This window comes from Tetrapisispora phaffii, chromosome 1 (assembly GCF_000236905.1).
Source record: "Tetrapisispora phaffii CBS 4417 chromosome 1, complete genome".
NCBI lineage: Eukaryota > Fungi > Ascomycota > Saccharomycetes > Saccharomycetales > Saccharomycetaceae > Tetrapisispora > Tetrapisispora phaffii.
This window is the reverse complement of record NC_016520.1, coordinates 126,700-138,456: the sequence shown is the minus strand read 5'-3', so window position 1 is coordinate 138,456 and position 11,757 is coordinate 126,700. Positions and strand designations below refer to the sequence as shown.

Below are 11,757 nucleotides of genomic sequence, written 5' to 3'. Positions count from 1 at the left end.
TTTCAAGTCATTGATCCATAAAAATAGAGGTAACAGCAACACATCATTCTTAGAACCTTTCATTACTTCAATGTCCATGATATTTATTGGCAAAGATGTTACATTGCATACCATTGAATCACCTTCACCGACATTAGCAAACTTCTCAGCATTGTCTTGACACCACTTACTTATCTTTGACTGAACACTGTGTGGCTTCTCACTACAGGCATCAAAAGCCCAATCAGTCTGCGAGGTTGGGACTATAAATTGGATCTTTGGTATTTTAGAAGAGTTAAATAAAGGAGTGGAATAGTCAAACTGCAATTTGCTGTATGCTTCTTCACCATCTTCTATTTCATCTTCGCAATTAGAGCACGAAGCTTGATCCCGTTGACTTGAATCACAAACTTTAATAATTGACTCAATCTCTTTCTTATTCTCATCTGAGATCCCAGCTTCTGTTTCAACATTCATGGGACTCATTAGTAAATATCTTATCGGTTGTTGTTTTTGTTGGAATAAATTACTTATTGATCCTATATATAAGGAAAGTCTCAAAACCTTGGCTGACTGACATTGTTATAAATAAATAATAATTTGAAATATCTACCAACACATAAATATATATGATTATAGATAGACCTATATAACTTACTAACACATTATTGGTTTAACGATATTTCTACTTCTTAAATGGCCAAACCTTTGCTGCGTTGCACCTCATCTCATTCATACATACAATTGATGCTAAAAGTTATGAACCGACTTTTCATTAGCCTTATCTCCGGAATTACAGTTGTGTTAACTCCGCCCAAATTTATATCGTATGCTCCATATAAAGTGGTTGTGATACTGGAAGACATAAATGGATAAAACATTAGCTATCGCAGTACCACTTAGGTTTGATCAATTATGTAATACTTTAAAATGTATAATAAATTTATTCATCTATAAATATTATATCGTACATATACGTATATATTGAATACATTGCAAAATCTTATAATAACATTTTTGTTATACATTCGATGAATTGGTTATTTGAAGATTCTGATTCTTTTGACATATCACGTAATAATTCTTGGATCTTCTTTTGACCAGCTTCGCTGGTAATATTTTCAGGTTTGTCTAATCCTTCTTCTTTACATTGTTTCACCCAATTTTTAAGTAATGTTCTTAATTTTTCATTTCCTTCATTCATTTCCTGGGGACTCAACTTAAGTTTCTTTACTTCTTTATTTGTATTCTTTAAATCTTCAAGCTCGTTTGCTTTACGTTTTGCCATTTTCACTATTTTCTCTGGAAATTGAACAACTTCTGCAACATGAATACCAAACGATTGATCAGAAATACCAGGTTCGACCTTGAATAATAATGTAATATCTTCAGTGCTATTGTTCCCTTCTAAAGTAGCACTCACACTTCCTATATGTGCTACTACATGTAAATTTTTGACGTTGTCTAGCTTTTTCTCTAATGACGTCAACTCGTGGAAATGTGTAGCAAACAGCGTAAAACAACCTATTTTTGATGCAACGTGTTCAGAAATAGCCCATGCAAGACCAAATCCATCATAGGTACTAGTACCTCTACCTAATTCATCTACTATTATTAATGAGTTTGGAGTAGCATTCTTTAATATTGAAGATGTTTCTAACATTTCAACCATGAAAGTAGAGACACCTTTCAATTGAGAATCACCAGCACCAACCCTACATAATATAGCGTCGACAACAGATATTTCTGCTTCATCACAAGGAACAAAACATCCTATTTGAGCCATTAAAGATATAACACCAATTTGTCTGATATAAGTAGATTTACCACCCATGTTAGGCCCGGTAATTATCAGGAAATCACTGGAACCTTTTTCTAAACTAATGTCGTTTGAAATAAAAGTTAAATCATCTTGTACCTCTAAGACGGGGTGACGAGATCCTTTTAAAATTGTTTTTCTTCCAGTATCCTGTAAACTGTGCATTGTAGGTCTGATATATGGTATTGGAGCATATGAAGATGCATGAGCAAATGAACATAATACGTCCTGATTAGCTAGTACTAATGATAACTTTTCTAAAACCGGTGTATACGTTAAAGTAATTCCAACAATCTCTCTTACTAATGCTGACTGCTGCTTTTCATATTCCTTTTGAAGGATAGCTGTTTCCTTAGCTACTTCTTTTAACTCTCTCGTACTAAAATAAATACCTGCTTTAACAGTAGATAGCTCAATATATTTTTTGTGCTTACGAAGTTCTTTGGCATCGTTACGAGTCAATCTCATACACCAACCATGTAAATGATGGTTTTCAAGTTTTAGTTTTTTCTCAGTATCAAACCCAAGATCCTCGGCGGCCTCTAAATGTGCAGTGGTTATTTGGTTTCTAAGCTGATCTAATTCCATTCTAAGCTTGGCTAATTCCTCATTGAACTCCACTTTGATCATAAATTCATTGTGCGATTCATACATTTCTAAATCAACAGTAGTCTCTACCATTTCTTCAAACTTAGATAACGGCTCAATATGCTTTTGAATTGGATCAATCCATAAATCTGTCACTAACTCTTGAATATTCTTGTTTACAGTACCATCGACACCATCTAAAAATGATTCTAGTAGTTGTAAAATATCTGGAATTTTTTTACTAAATAGATAAATTTTTAGAATATCTTCTAAATTACCATTCTTGTGTAACTTTTTTGTTATACGACGCACATCAGGAATAGATGGTAAATAATTAGTTTGTAACGTTTCCCTTAACTCTAATTGATCGATTAAAAACTCAACAAGATCATGTCTTTTATTTATTTCTGCCAAATCAGTCAATGGCTGCTTTAACCATTCGTTTAACAAACGCACACCTGCTTTGGTTTTACAGTTGTTTAATAATTGGAAAAGCGATGATATTTTAGATTCATTACTATTACTATATCCATTTGATGCTGCTAAATTTGACTGCATATAAGATTGAGCATTATTATTTGGGAATAAATTCAGGGCTTTCACAGCAGAAGCGTCCAACTTCATTATATTGTTGATAGAATATTCAACTAATTCAAACTTTCCTAAGCTATCTTGTCCTTGTAAAATTTCCAAGTAGTTTAATAAAGCATTACAAGCACCTAATGCAAGATTAGAAAATTTTTTAGGAAGAGATAGTGACAAATCATTGCCAAGTAATTTCATCAAATCCATTTCTACATCTTTAGCTTGGAATTCAGAATTTTTAATAAAGGTAGCCACGCAGTTACAACGTTCGAGAACACTTGTAATTTTCTTTATCTCATTAATATTTGCTTCGTTCTTAGATAAATCTGGTAATAAACATTCCCTTACACCAAGTTGGATTAAACAACTCTCCAGATTAGAATAAACTTCATTATCAACTATATCCAACATACCAATTTTTTGATTTCCTGCATCTATAAATGCCAACCCGACAACACAGTTACCATCATTGGAATTTAATTGTAATTTCAAAGATGCAAGAATGATTGGACTATCAACAGCGATATTCATAAGATCTTCAACTTGATCTATGTTACCAGGAGAGGCACATTTCAATAAATTCCAGTTTTTGTCGTATAGTTCAACTTTGTAACCTAGCTCCAATAAACAGTTTTTCAATAAAGTACTGACTACCTGCGTAGATAAGGTAGCATACTGTGTTGGAATGCTGCCAAATCTTTTACTGGTCCCATGGTCAAGATTACAATTTTTTAAAACAGATTGAGTATGATAAACTGTATCAGCAACGAAAACAGCATCAAAACCAACTACTGTATAATAATCCCCACGATCAGAAATTCTAATTGTAGTGTCTGGTTTCTCAGGCAGAGAAATAAACTTGTTATAGAAGCCTCGTTCATCATTTGGTGCTGAAAACTTCAATTCAGGCCTATTTGACGACATATTTCAACCCAATTATCTTGCACTAGTATACAGATTTTGTAATGGTAAACTGTCTTTAATAAAGTTTTATATAAAATAACGAATATCGATTGATATGGTGCAAGTATTATTTTAAGTTACACTTATAACGTAAATAAAACTAAATAATATAAATAAAAATGCGACACGTTAAAATATTATTTAATTATCAATTATTTTAGAGATCAGTTATAAGAATATCGCGTTTCAATAAAATGCACGATATAGAAACAAACCGACGGCCCTCATTGCAAGAAAGCTTCAAATGCATGTGTCAATGGAGTTGTGATGAATGATAATTGATATTAGATAGATGAATATAATAGATTGATCTGTTTACTTCTTTTTGATTAAGCAAGATTGTTTATTTTTTGTTCAATTTTGTTATTTAGTAGTGATATATAGGGTTAAATCTATTCTCCTTTTAAGTCATGAACGTTCAGTTCTTCTCTGATTGAAAATGAGTTGTAACATCGTTTAATTTCTCTAATAAATGGTTTGCATAAATTTCGTAGTCTTGGTTTTGTCTTCTTAAGCCTGTTATTTTTGTACTTAAGAATTCGTTTGAGAGCATGAAGGAAAGGTATTTTTCCAATAATTGATCCAAAAATTTAGATTTGGCAACTTCTTGATAAAAACTCGTAACGTCGTTTGTGAATTTCTGACATTTAATTTCTATTTCACGTTCGCCAGCCTCTTTAACAATATTGCTGTTGAAATAAAATTCATTTAGTGACTTGACATGATTATCATATTCAACAATAGACTCGTCTGTCGCAAATGATCTGAAAGAATGCATCAAATATATCATGAATTGGAGTGATTCTGTTCTATAAATTTCGTATGCTTTTAAAAATTTATCTTTATTCTTATGTTCTTTTCTTAACTCCAACACTTTCGATCTTTCCCTTTGGTAATCTATTTGTAATTTTTCATTCGTTCTTCTAAGCAATGGTAATGCATGGCTGTGGCTATGTCTTCTAAAAGTTTCAGCTTGTAACTTAGTGCTCTCACTTAGCTTACTTTCCAAACTCAAGACTTTTTCTTGAGACGTCTCTAATTCGAGGATTAAATTTTTACATTCATTTTGGATGTCTTGTGATTTATTTGAGATTGAATCATATTCAATTTGTAATTTACCATAGTCATCTAACACCGTCGTAATAGAATCATAGAATGTAGGTAGCATCTCAAGGATACCCTGAGAACTAACTTTTGTGTCATCCACTCTCGAGATCGATTTACATTTTAATATGTCATCCATAACATTTTTAACTTTATCGATGCAATTTTCTAACTCAGCTCTGGAATCTAAAAGATTAGTTATTTGATCATTCCTTGATTTCAAATCTCTCTCTAAATTACTTACATCACACTCTAACCTTCTTACCAAATGTTCTGAAGAATCACGATTCCTCTGTAACCTTTCATCTTCCTTTAACTTAATGACTATTAAATTTGATAACTCCGTTAGTACATTATTTAAAGTTGGTGTTTTTGATTCAAGATGGCTATCTTGATTAACAATACTTTTTTCAGGTGCCTTTAAGATTTTAAAAAGAAATTCTAATGTCTTATTGACATTAGAATTATTTTCAACAATAATATTATCAAAGTCAGGATTAATAATTGAGAATTGTCTTGGTGTCTCGAATACATGTTTATATGACTTCTCAACAGTACCTTCGGAAGGGGTGATTGGAGACTCATATTGTATATTTGATCCCATTTTATAATCAGCAGGAGAAAAGATATTCTCACATTTTTCTTTTACTATAGCAGCTCTCTCAATAGAACTTGAATTACTTTGTAAGTCAGCTACATCATCATCATTATCAGTGTTTCTAGCAACTACTTTTCCAATATCACTTATACTGTTGGTATTGGACTTCGAACATTCAGATTGGACGTTATCTTTCAATTGATTCAATGTTGTCTTTCTTTGAATCTCATTCAAAAATACTTCATCTTCAAAACGTTTATCGTTATCTAAACTCTTATCAAGTTCTTGCATTTCTATAACTTTTTCTGCATTAGATAAATCGTTAATGGCATCTCGATTTAAAGTTGTCGATCTACTTAGCGAAATTTGTGAGAGACTATCTTGGTGGTTCCTTAATCGGTATTTCCACCTGGAACTGGTGTGCTCACTTTCAGACGCATTTAAATCCTGACTTTGTAATACATTTAATTTGTCTAAATTTGTTGAACTTTTTGTTCCAGGCTTCTTGGTCGATAAATCCACATTACTTTTGAAAATTGCTTGAAGTCTTGATCTAAAAGTTCCACTTCCATTAAACTTGCAATCGTTGATATCTATATCTTCAGTGTCAGACTCAATGCTGTTTTCATTCTTTTGTGTGTCGTCATCTTTTATTGATTTTGTTGTTTCGAAGTTTTCAGATCTCCCTCTACTCCTTCTCAACCAACCTCTATGTGTTCGACCAGTCTTCTTTTCGGATTTATCAAATTGTGACTCCTTCAGATTGCCACTACTTTGATTCTCATTGTAGCTCACTGAAGTAAGTACGTTATTGTTATCATTGACATTGTCAGCGACTCCAACATCGCAGTTGACCTGTTGACTACTCATGACGTTATTATAACAAATATAATACAAAGGTATTGGGGCACAATCGTTTCAATCTAATAAAACAAACAAGATTAAAGGTTAATTAAAAACCATCATAGTACAAGAAATTGTTATAAACTCCACAATTTAACCAAAATTTATACAAATCAGAATTAAATGAGTATTATTTTATATTTGTGTCATTTCCCTCTGTGTCGCCGGAAATCTGACGAACTCGCCAGCGACAGCGCTGTTATTATTCTTTCTTTCACGTAGTCAATTATTAGATACAAGTATATTAAATACAATGTGTGATTAGCATATAGAACAGTATTATATAAGATGAATGAGTATGCCTTGTTGTCTATTTTGCTAATTTATTTAAGTTATAATTCCAGTCTACTGTTGTCTTCTAATGCATCATCAAAATGCTCAGATTCATTATCTTCAGTATTAGATTCATCTGCAATGTCATCTGCAGCCTTATCCACGACGTCATCTGTTTGATCGTCTTCGCCATCGATACCATATTGTAATTTCCTCTCTGGTAAAGTACTTTGGAAAGCTTCTTTCCAATTTTTGTCATCGAAGTATTTCAACATGATTTGTATCACATGCGTTGTGGTTAATACTTGTCTTCCAGAAATTCTTATAAAATCATCAATTGGTAACCTTCTTGTTTGAATTCCCAACTCTTTTGCTTTATTTAAACATAAACACTTATGTCTATTCTTATCAACAATACCACCGACAATATATTTCATTCCTGGTTCTAGAGTCTCCAATTTTTCATCAGTGTCAGCGGTCAAATAGATTAACTTGCTTTTATCCACTCCAGGTCCTGTGATACAATCTTCATCTTCTACAAATTCAAAATTTCTCCAATCTTGGTATCTAAAATTAGTTAATTTTGTATCGAATCTTTTCTTTAAACGTTTGTTGAATGATGTGATTGTAACTTTAGCAAAATGATTTTCTCGTCTATTGCTAGAGAATGCACGAGTTATTTGATTTGTCATGGATGCGATTTCTTTCTCATGCATCAGATCGTCGAAGGCACAATCCATGATGATTTCAATACCAGAATCCTTTTGATTATCATTAACCTTTTTAGGTCTTTTCAACTCTTTCGGAATCTCTTCTCCTCTGTCAACAATTGCCTGGATTTTTAGTCTCTTGTTCAGACGAGCCTTCTTTTTCTTCTCTCTTTTTGTCTTATTATACTCATCTTTAGTTTCTTCATGTCTCACCCTCTTGCATTGCTTTTTCCATTGTCTTTTTGACATGCCTTCAGGAACAGGAGGCAATTTCATTCTAATGATTTCTCTGCCATTGTCATCGACAGTACAGCTAATTTCAAACTTTCCAATCTCCTTATTTTCTTCACTCATCATGCAATATAATTTTTTAGTTAAGTTCCTTAAGAAATCAGCCTTTAAAAGCACACGCAGATACTATTTCAGTATACCAACTCAAAACACAACAGCTCTCGTATATATTAAATGCTAGCGTATTTTAATAAGTGGAGCATTACTGTTTAATTATGATCTGATCTGGTCTATCTTAACATTGATATAAGTTAATTCACTATAAAAAATTTTTCAGTACGGCATCGGATATTTAGTATTGATATCTTAAACAGTTCATATAAAGGTTATTCGATTAAAAGAATAATAAGTTTATTGAAACAGCTGAATTGATTATGAAGCGATTGAACGTATATTGTAAGTGAAAAAGTCATATCTCCATTAATTGAACCAGATTCGGTGGGTACAGATTTTTTGGATAATAATCACAAGAACGTTTATATACAGGTATTTACATCCACGTTGTATTCTACAAGTTGACGCGTTACATATATAAGACAGAGCAATTGTATTATTTTGATCATTAACTAAAAGCATAGATAACAGCAAGATCGGAGAAATAATTAAGTATAAATAGACTCAAATACAATGAGTAAAGCTGCACTTTCTTTGGAACTACCTTGGGTAGAAAAATATCGTCCTCATTTGTTAAAGGATATTGTTGGTAATGAAGATACCATTGAAAGATTGAAACATATTGCCAAGGATGGTAATATGCCTCATATGATTATTTCTGGTTTGCCTGGTATTGGTAAAACTACATCTATTCATTGTCTGGCTCATGAGTTATTAGGAGATTCCTATTCGCAAGCCGTGTTGGAATTGAACGCAAGTGATGATAGAGGTATCGATGTGGTCAGAAATCAAATCAAACATTTTGCTCAAAAGAAATGTCACTTACCTACAGGGAAGCATAAGATCATTATATTAGATGAAGCTGATTCAATGACTGCTGGTGCTCAACAGGCTTTGAGAAGAACAATGGAAATATACTCTAACACAACTAGATTTGCGTTTGCTTGTAATCAATCGAATAAGATAATTGAGCCTTTGCAAAGTAGATGTGCTATATTACGTTATACAAAACTGAGTGATGAACAGGTTCTAAAAAGATTATTGGAAATTACAAAAGCTGAGGATGTCAAATATACAAATGATGGTCTTGAGGCTCTAATCTTTACAGCAGAAGGTGATATGAGACAAGCTATAAATAATTTACAAAGTACGGTTGCAGGTCATAGTTTGGTCAATGGTGATAACGTTTTCAAAATTGTAGATTCACCACATCCACTAATAGTGAAAAAAATGATACTGGCACCAACATTGGATGACTCTTTATTGATCTTGAGAAAAGAATTGTGGGATAAAGGTTACTCCGCTGTTGATATCGTCACCACAAGTTTCCGTGTAACAAAGACATTGTATGAATTAAAAGAGCCGCAAAGATTAGACATGATCAAAGAAATAGGAATTACCCACATGAGAATTTTAGAAGGTGTTGGTACCTATCTTCAGTTAGCTGCCATGATGGCAAAATTAAGCACACATAAACTCTCAACAAACTGATACTCTTAAATAGCTCACGATTATATATATGTATATATATTTGTATATATATTACCAATTCAGATACATTACAGATGATATAACAGCAAATAGTAGCAGATCAATCACAAGTGCTAGTCATTGCCATAATTGCCTTTTTTACTTGAAGAGAAACACACTTGTAGTCACTTATGTGTATCGATTGTTGTATACTGAGATTCTTATTGCTGTGAACCTTACACCTTATCTTTAACAGTTACCGAATTTGAAATTTCCAGGTTCACTCAACAACTCAAACTTAAAAACACTCTAATCAACGAATAAGTTTAATAATGTGTTGATTCAAGGAATTGTTATATTATTTGAGTTAGTCATTAAAAGTATTTTGTCTATGAGTTTATAAATTTTCATAAGTGCAGGAACAATTTATCATAACTGGAGATATAGAGTGCACATTATGGATGAACTTTGCGCCGTTTTAAATATATCTAAGAGTCAATTAGACACGATAAAAAAGACTAACTTGAAGGAAGATCAGAAGAATAGTGATATATTTCAGAGTTATATTGATAGCTGTAATAAAAATTCCAATAATGAATCCACAGACGATGTTTTACAGAAATTGAACGAATTGCAAACCAAGCATGAAAAGGTCATGGAAACTTTAAGTAAAACAATTCCTCCTTTGCGTGAGTACATGGAGCAATTTAATTCAAAATTAGTTGAATATACTGGAGATTTGGGGATGATTAGAAATAAATCATCGGAATTGAAGGTTCTTTTGGAAAATAACTCTACAAAATTATCAAAAGTAAGTCCTATTGTCAATGATTTAATTATTTCGCCTGAGGTGGTCAACGGTATTATATCTGGGGAAATCGACCCAGTGTGGGTAGAGCACATTGGTTTCATTAGAGATAAGAAAGAGATCTATCAAAAATATAAACGTTTAGAAGACAGCGAGAAACCAAAGGATTTCGAGCAGATGTTAAAAATATTAGAAAACCTTGAAATTGTAATTCTAGAAAGATCGAAAAAATATATAGTCCATAAAATAAAGAATCTAAGAAGTTTCAATACAGCACCATCACAAAAGATACAATATGAATTAATACAAGTGAAGGAGATATTTTCATTCATTTTAGAAAATAATTACTCCTTAGCATTAGAACTAAGACAAGCTTATGCTTATACTATGAAATGGTATTACAAAAGTTATTTTGGACGTTATATTAGATCACTAACCATCTTACCATTTAGACATATCGATGCACAATACGCTTTGGGTAGTGGATTGACAGACACTTCGGTTAGTTATTTGAATGGATATGGTATCGCAAACTATCTATCAACAAGTTACACAAAAGGTACTTCCTTTACTACTGATGAAGCTATACAAAGTTATTTCCAGATTGAAAAAAGGTTAACATTATTGACACAAGAAGATAATACTGTCATGGTATCACAGATAGCAGAAAATAACTCTAGAGAAAATTTTATTGAGATTGGTTTCAAAAACTTAAACTTGGCTGTACTGGATAATTGTACAGTTGAATTTAAATTTTTAACTAATTTTCTTAAAATAGGTGAAAACTTAGATGAATTAAGAGCTTTATGTGAACAAATATTCCAACCTACCTTAGATGAAATTATCCAATACACCAAAGACTTAGTTTTGTACTCTTATGATATTTTTGGTGTTCTAATTAGTATTAGAATTGCTCAACAACTCCAATTTGAAGCAAAGAGAAGAGACACCCCAGTTATTTCAGATTTCATGGATGTGCAGCTAATAACTCTATGGCCAAAGCTACAACAATTAATCGATTTTCAATGCGAGAGTCTTCGTAATGTTAGTAGCAATGTAAATGTTGCCAAAATATCATCAAATAACTCAAATATGAATTTATCAAGAACGGATGACCCATTGACGACACCTCATGAATTGACAGTTCAATTTTCAAAATTTTTAACTAGCCTTTTGAAATTAACAATAACTCATATCAATGACATTGACGAGCGTTCAGAACCCATCTATAATTCTATTATAAGGATAAGAAATGATTTTGAGACTGTCATGACAAAATGTAGTAAAAAAGTGAAGTCATCTGAAAGATTTTTAGCAACCAATTATATGTACCTTTACAATGTACTTCAGAAACAACATTTACAAGAAGATGATTCGGTGGAGTCAATACCATTGATTATTGAAGAGACTGAGAATCACTATTACACTCTGGTCCAAGCGTATAGTAGATCTTAATAGGTTAAACTGAGAATTCATGAAAAATGTTACTAGATTGCATGATTAATACTTAGTCCAATACGCTTTCTCAATGCATATATAACGATAGATATAG

The 11,757-nt window shown here is 32.1% G+C and overlaps 6 protein-coding genes across 6 annotated transcripts in view; 2 read left to right on the top strand and 4 right to left on the bottom strand.

Moving 5' to 3' along the window:
• APD1 (Apd1p) overlaps positions 1-465 on the bottom strand; it is a gene marked incomplete at both ends in the record, with an annotated part of 894 nt that extends 429 nt beyond the window's left edge. The window contains one exon of the mRNA XM_003683546.1: positions 1-465. This exon is cut by the window's left edge and continues 429 nt beyond it. Coding sequence (XP_003683594.1) covers positions 1-465 — 465 coding nt within the window.
• Positions 466-982: 517 nt separating this feature from the next.
• Positions 983-3,895, bottom strand: MSH2 (mismatch repair ATPase MSH2; the record flags this gene model as incomplete). The annotated part of the gene is made up of 1 exon (XM_003683545.1): positions 983-3,895. The coding sequence occupies one exon, from the start codon at positions 3,893-3,895 to the stop codon at positions 983-985; it is 2,913 nt and encodes a 970-aa protein (XP_003683593.1).
• Positions 3,896-4,352: 457 nt separating this feature from the next.
• Positions 4,353-6,506, bottom strand: SPO21 (Spo21p; the record flags this gene model as incomplete). The annotated part of the gene is made up of 1 exon (XM_003683544.1): positions 4,353-6,506. The coding sequence occupies one exon, from the start codon at positions 6,504-6,506 to the stop codon at positions 4,353-4,355; it is 2,154 nt and encodes a 717-aa protein (XP_003683592.1).
• A 365-nt stretch (positions 6,507-6,871) lies between these two features.
• Positions 6,872-7,879, bottom strand: TRM10 (tRNA (guanine(9)-N(1))-methyltransferase; the record flags this gene model as incomplete). Its single annotated transcript, XM_003683543.1, has 1 exon — positions 6,872-7,879. The coding sequence occupies one exon, from the start codon at positions 7,877-7,879 to the stop codon at positions 6,872-6,874; it is 1,008 nt and encodes a 335-aa protein (XP_003683591.1).
• A 561-nt stretch (positions 7,880-8,440) lies between these two features.
• RFC4 (replication factor C subunit 4) lies at positions 8,441-9,418 on the top strand (the record flags this gene model as incomplete). Its single annotated transcript, XM_003683542.1, has 1 exon — positions 8,441-9,418. The coding sequence occupies one exon, from the start codon at positions 8,441-8,443 to the stop codon at positions 9,416-9,418; it is 978 nt and encodes a 325-aa protein (XP_003683590.1).
• A 436-nt stretch (positions 9,419-9,854) lies between these two features.
• On the top strand, positions 9,855-11,660 carry VPS52 (Vps52p; the record flags this gene model as incomplete). The annotated part of the gene is made up of 1 exon (XM_003683541.1): positions 9,855-11,660. The coding sequence occupies one exon, from the start codon at positions 9,855-9,857 to the stop codon at positions 11,658-11,660; it is 1,806 nt and encodes a 601-aa protein (XP_003683589.1).
• Between the last annotated feature and the right edge of the window lie 97 nt (positions 11,661-11,757).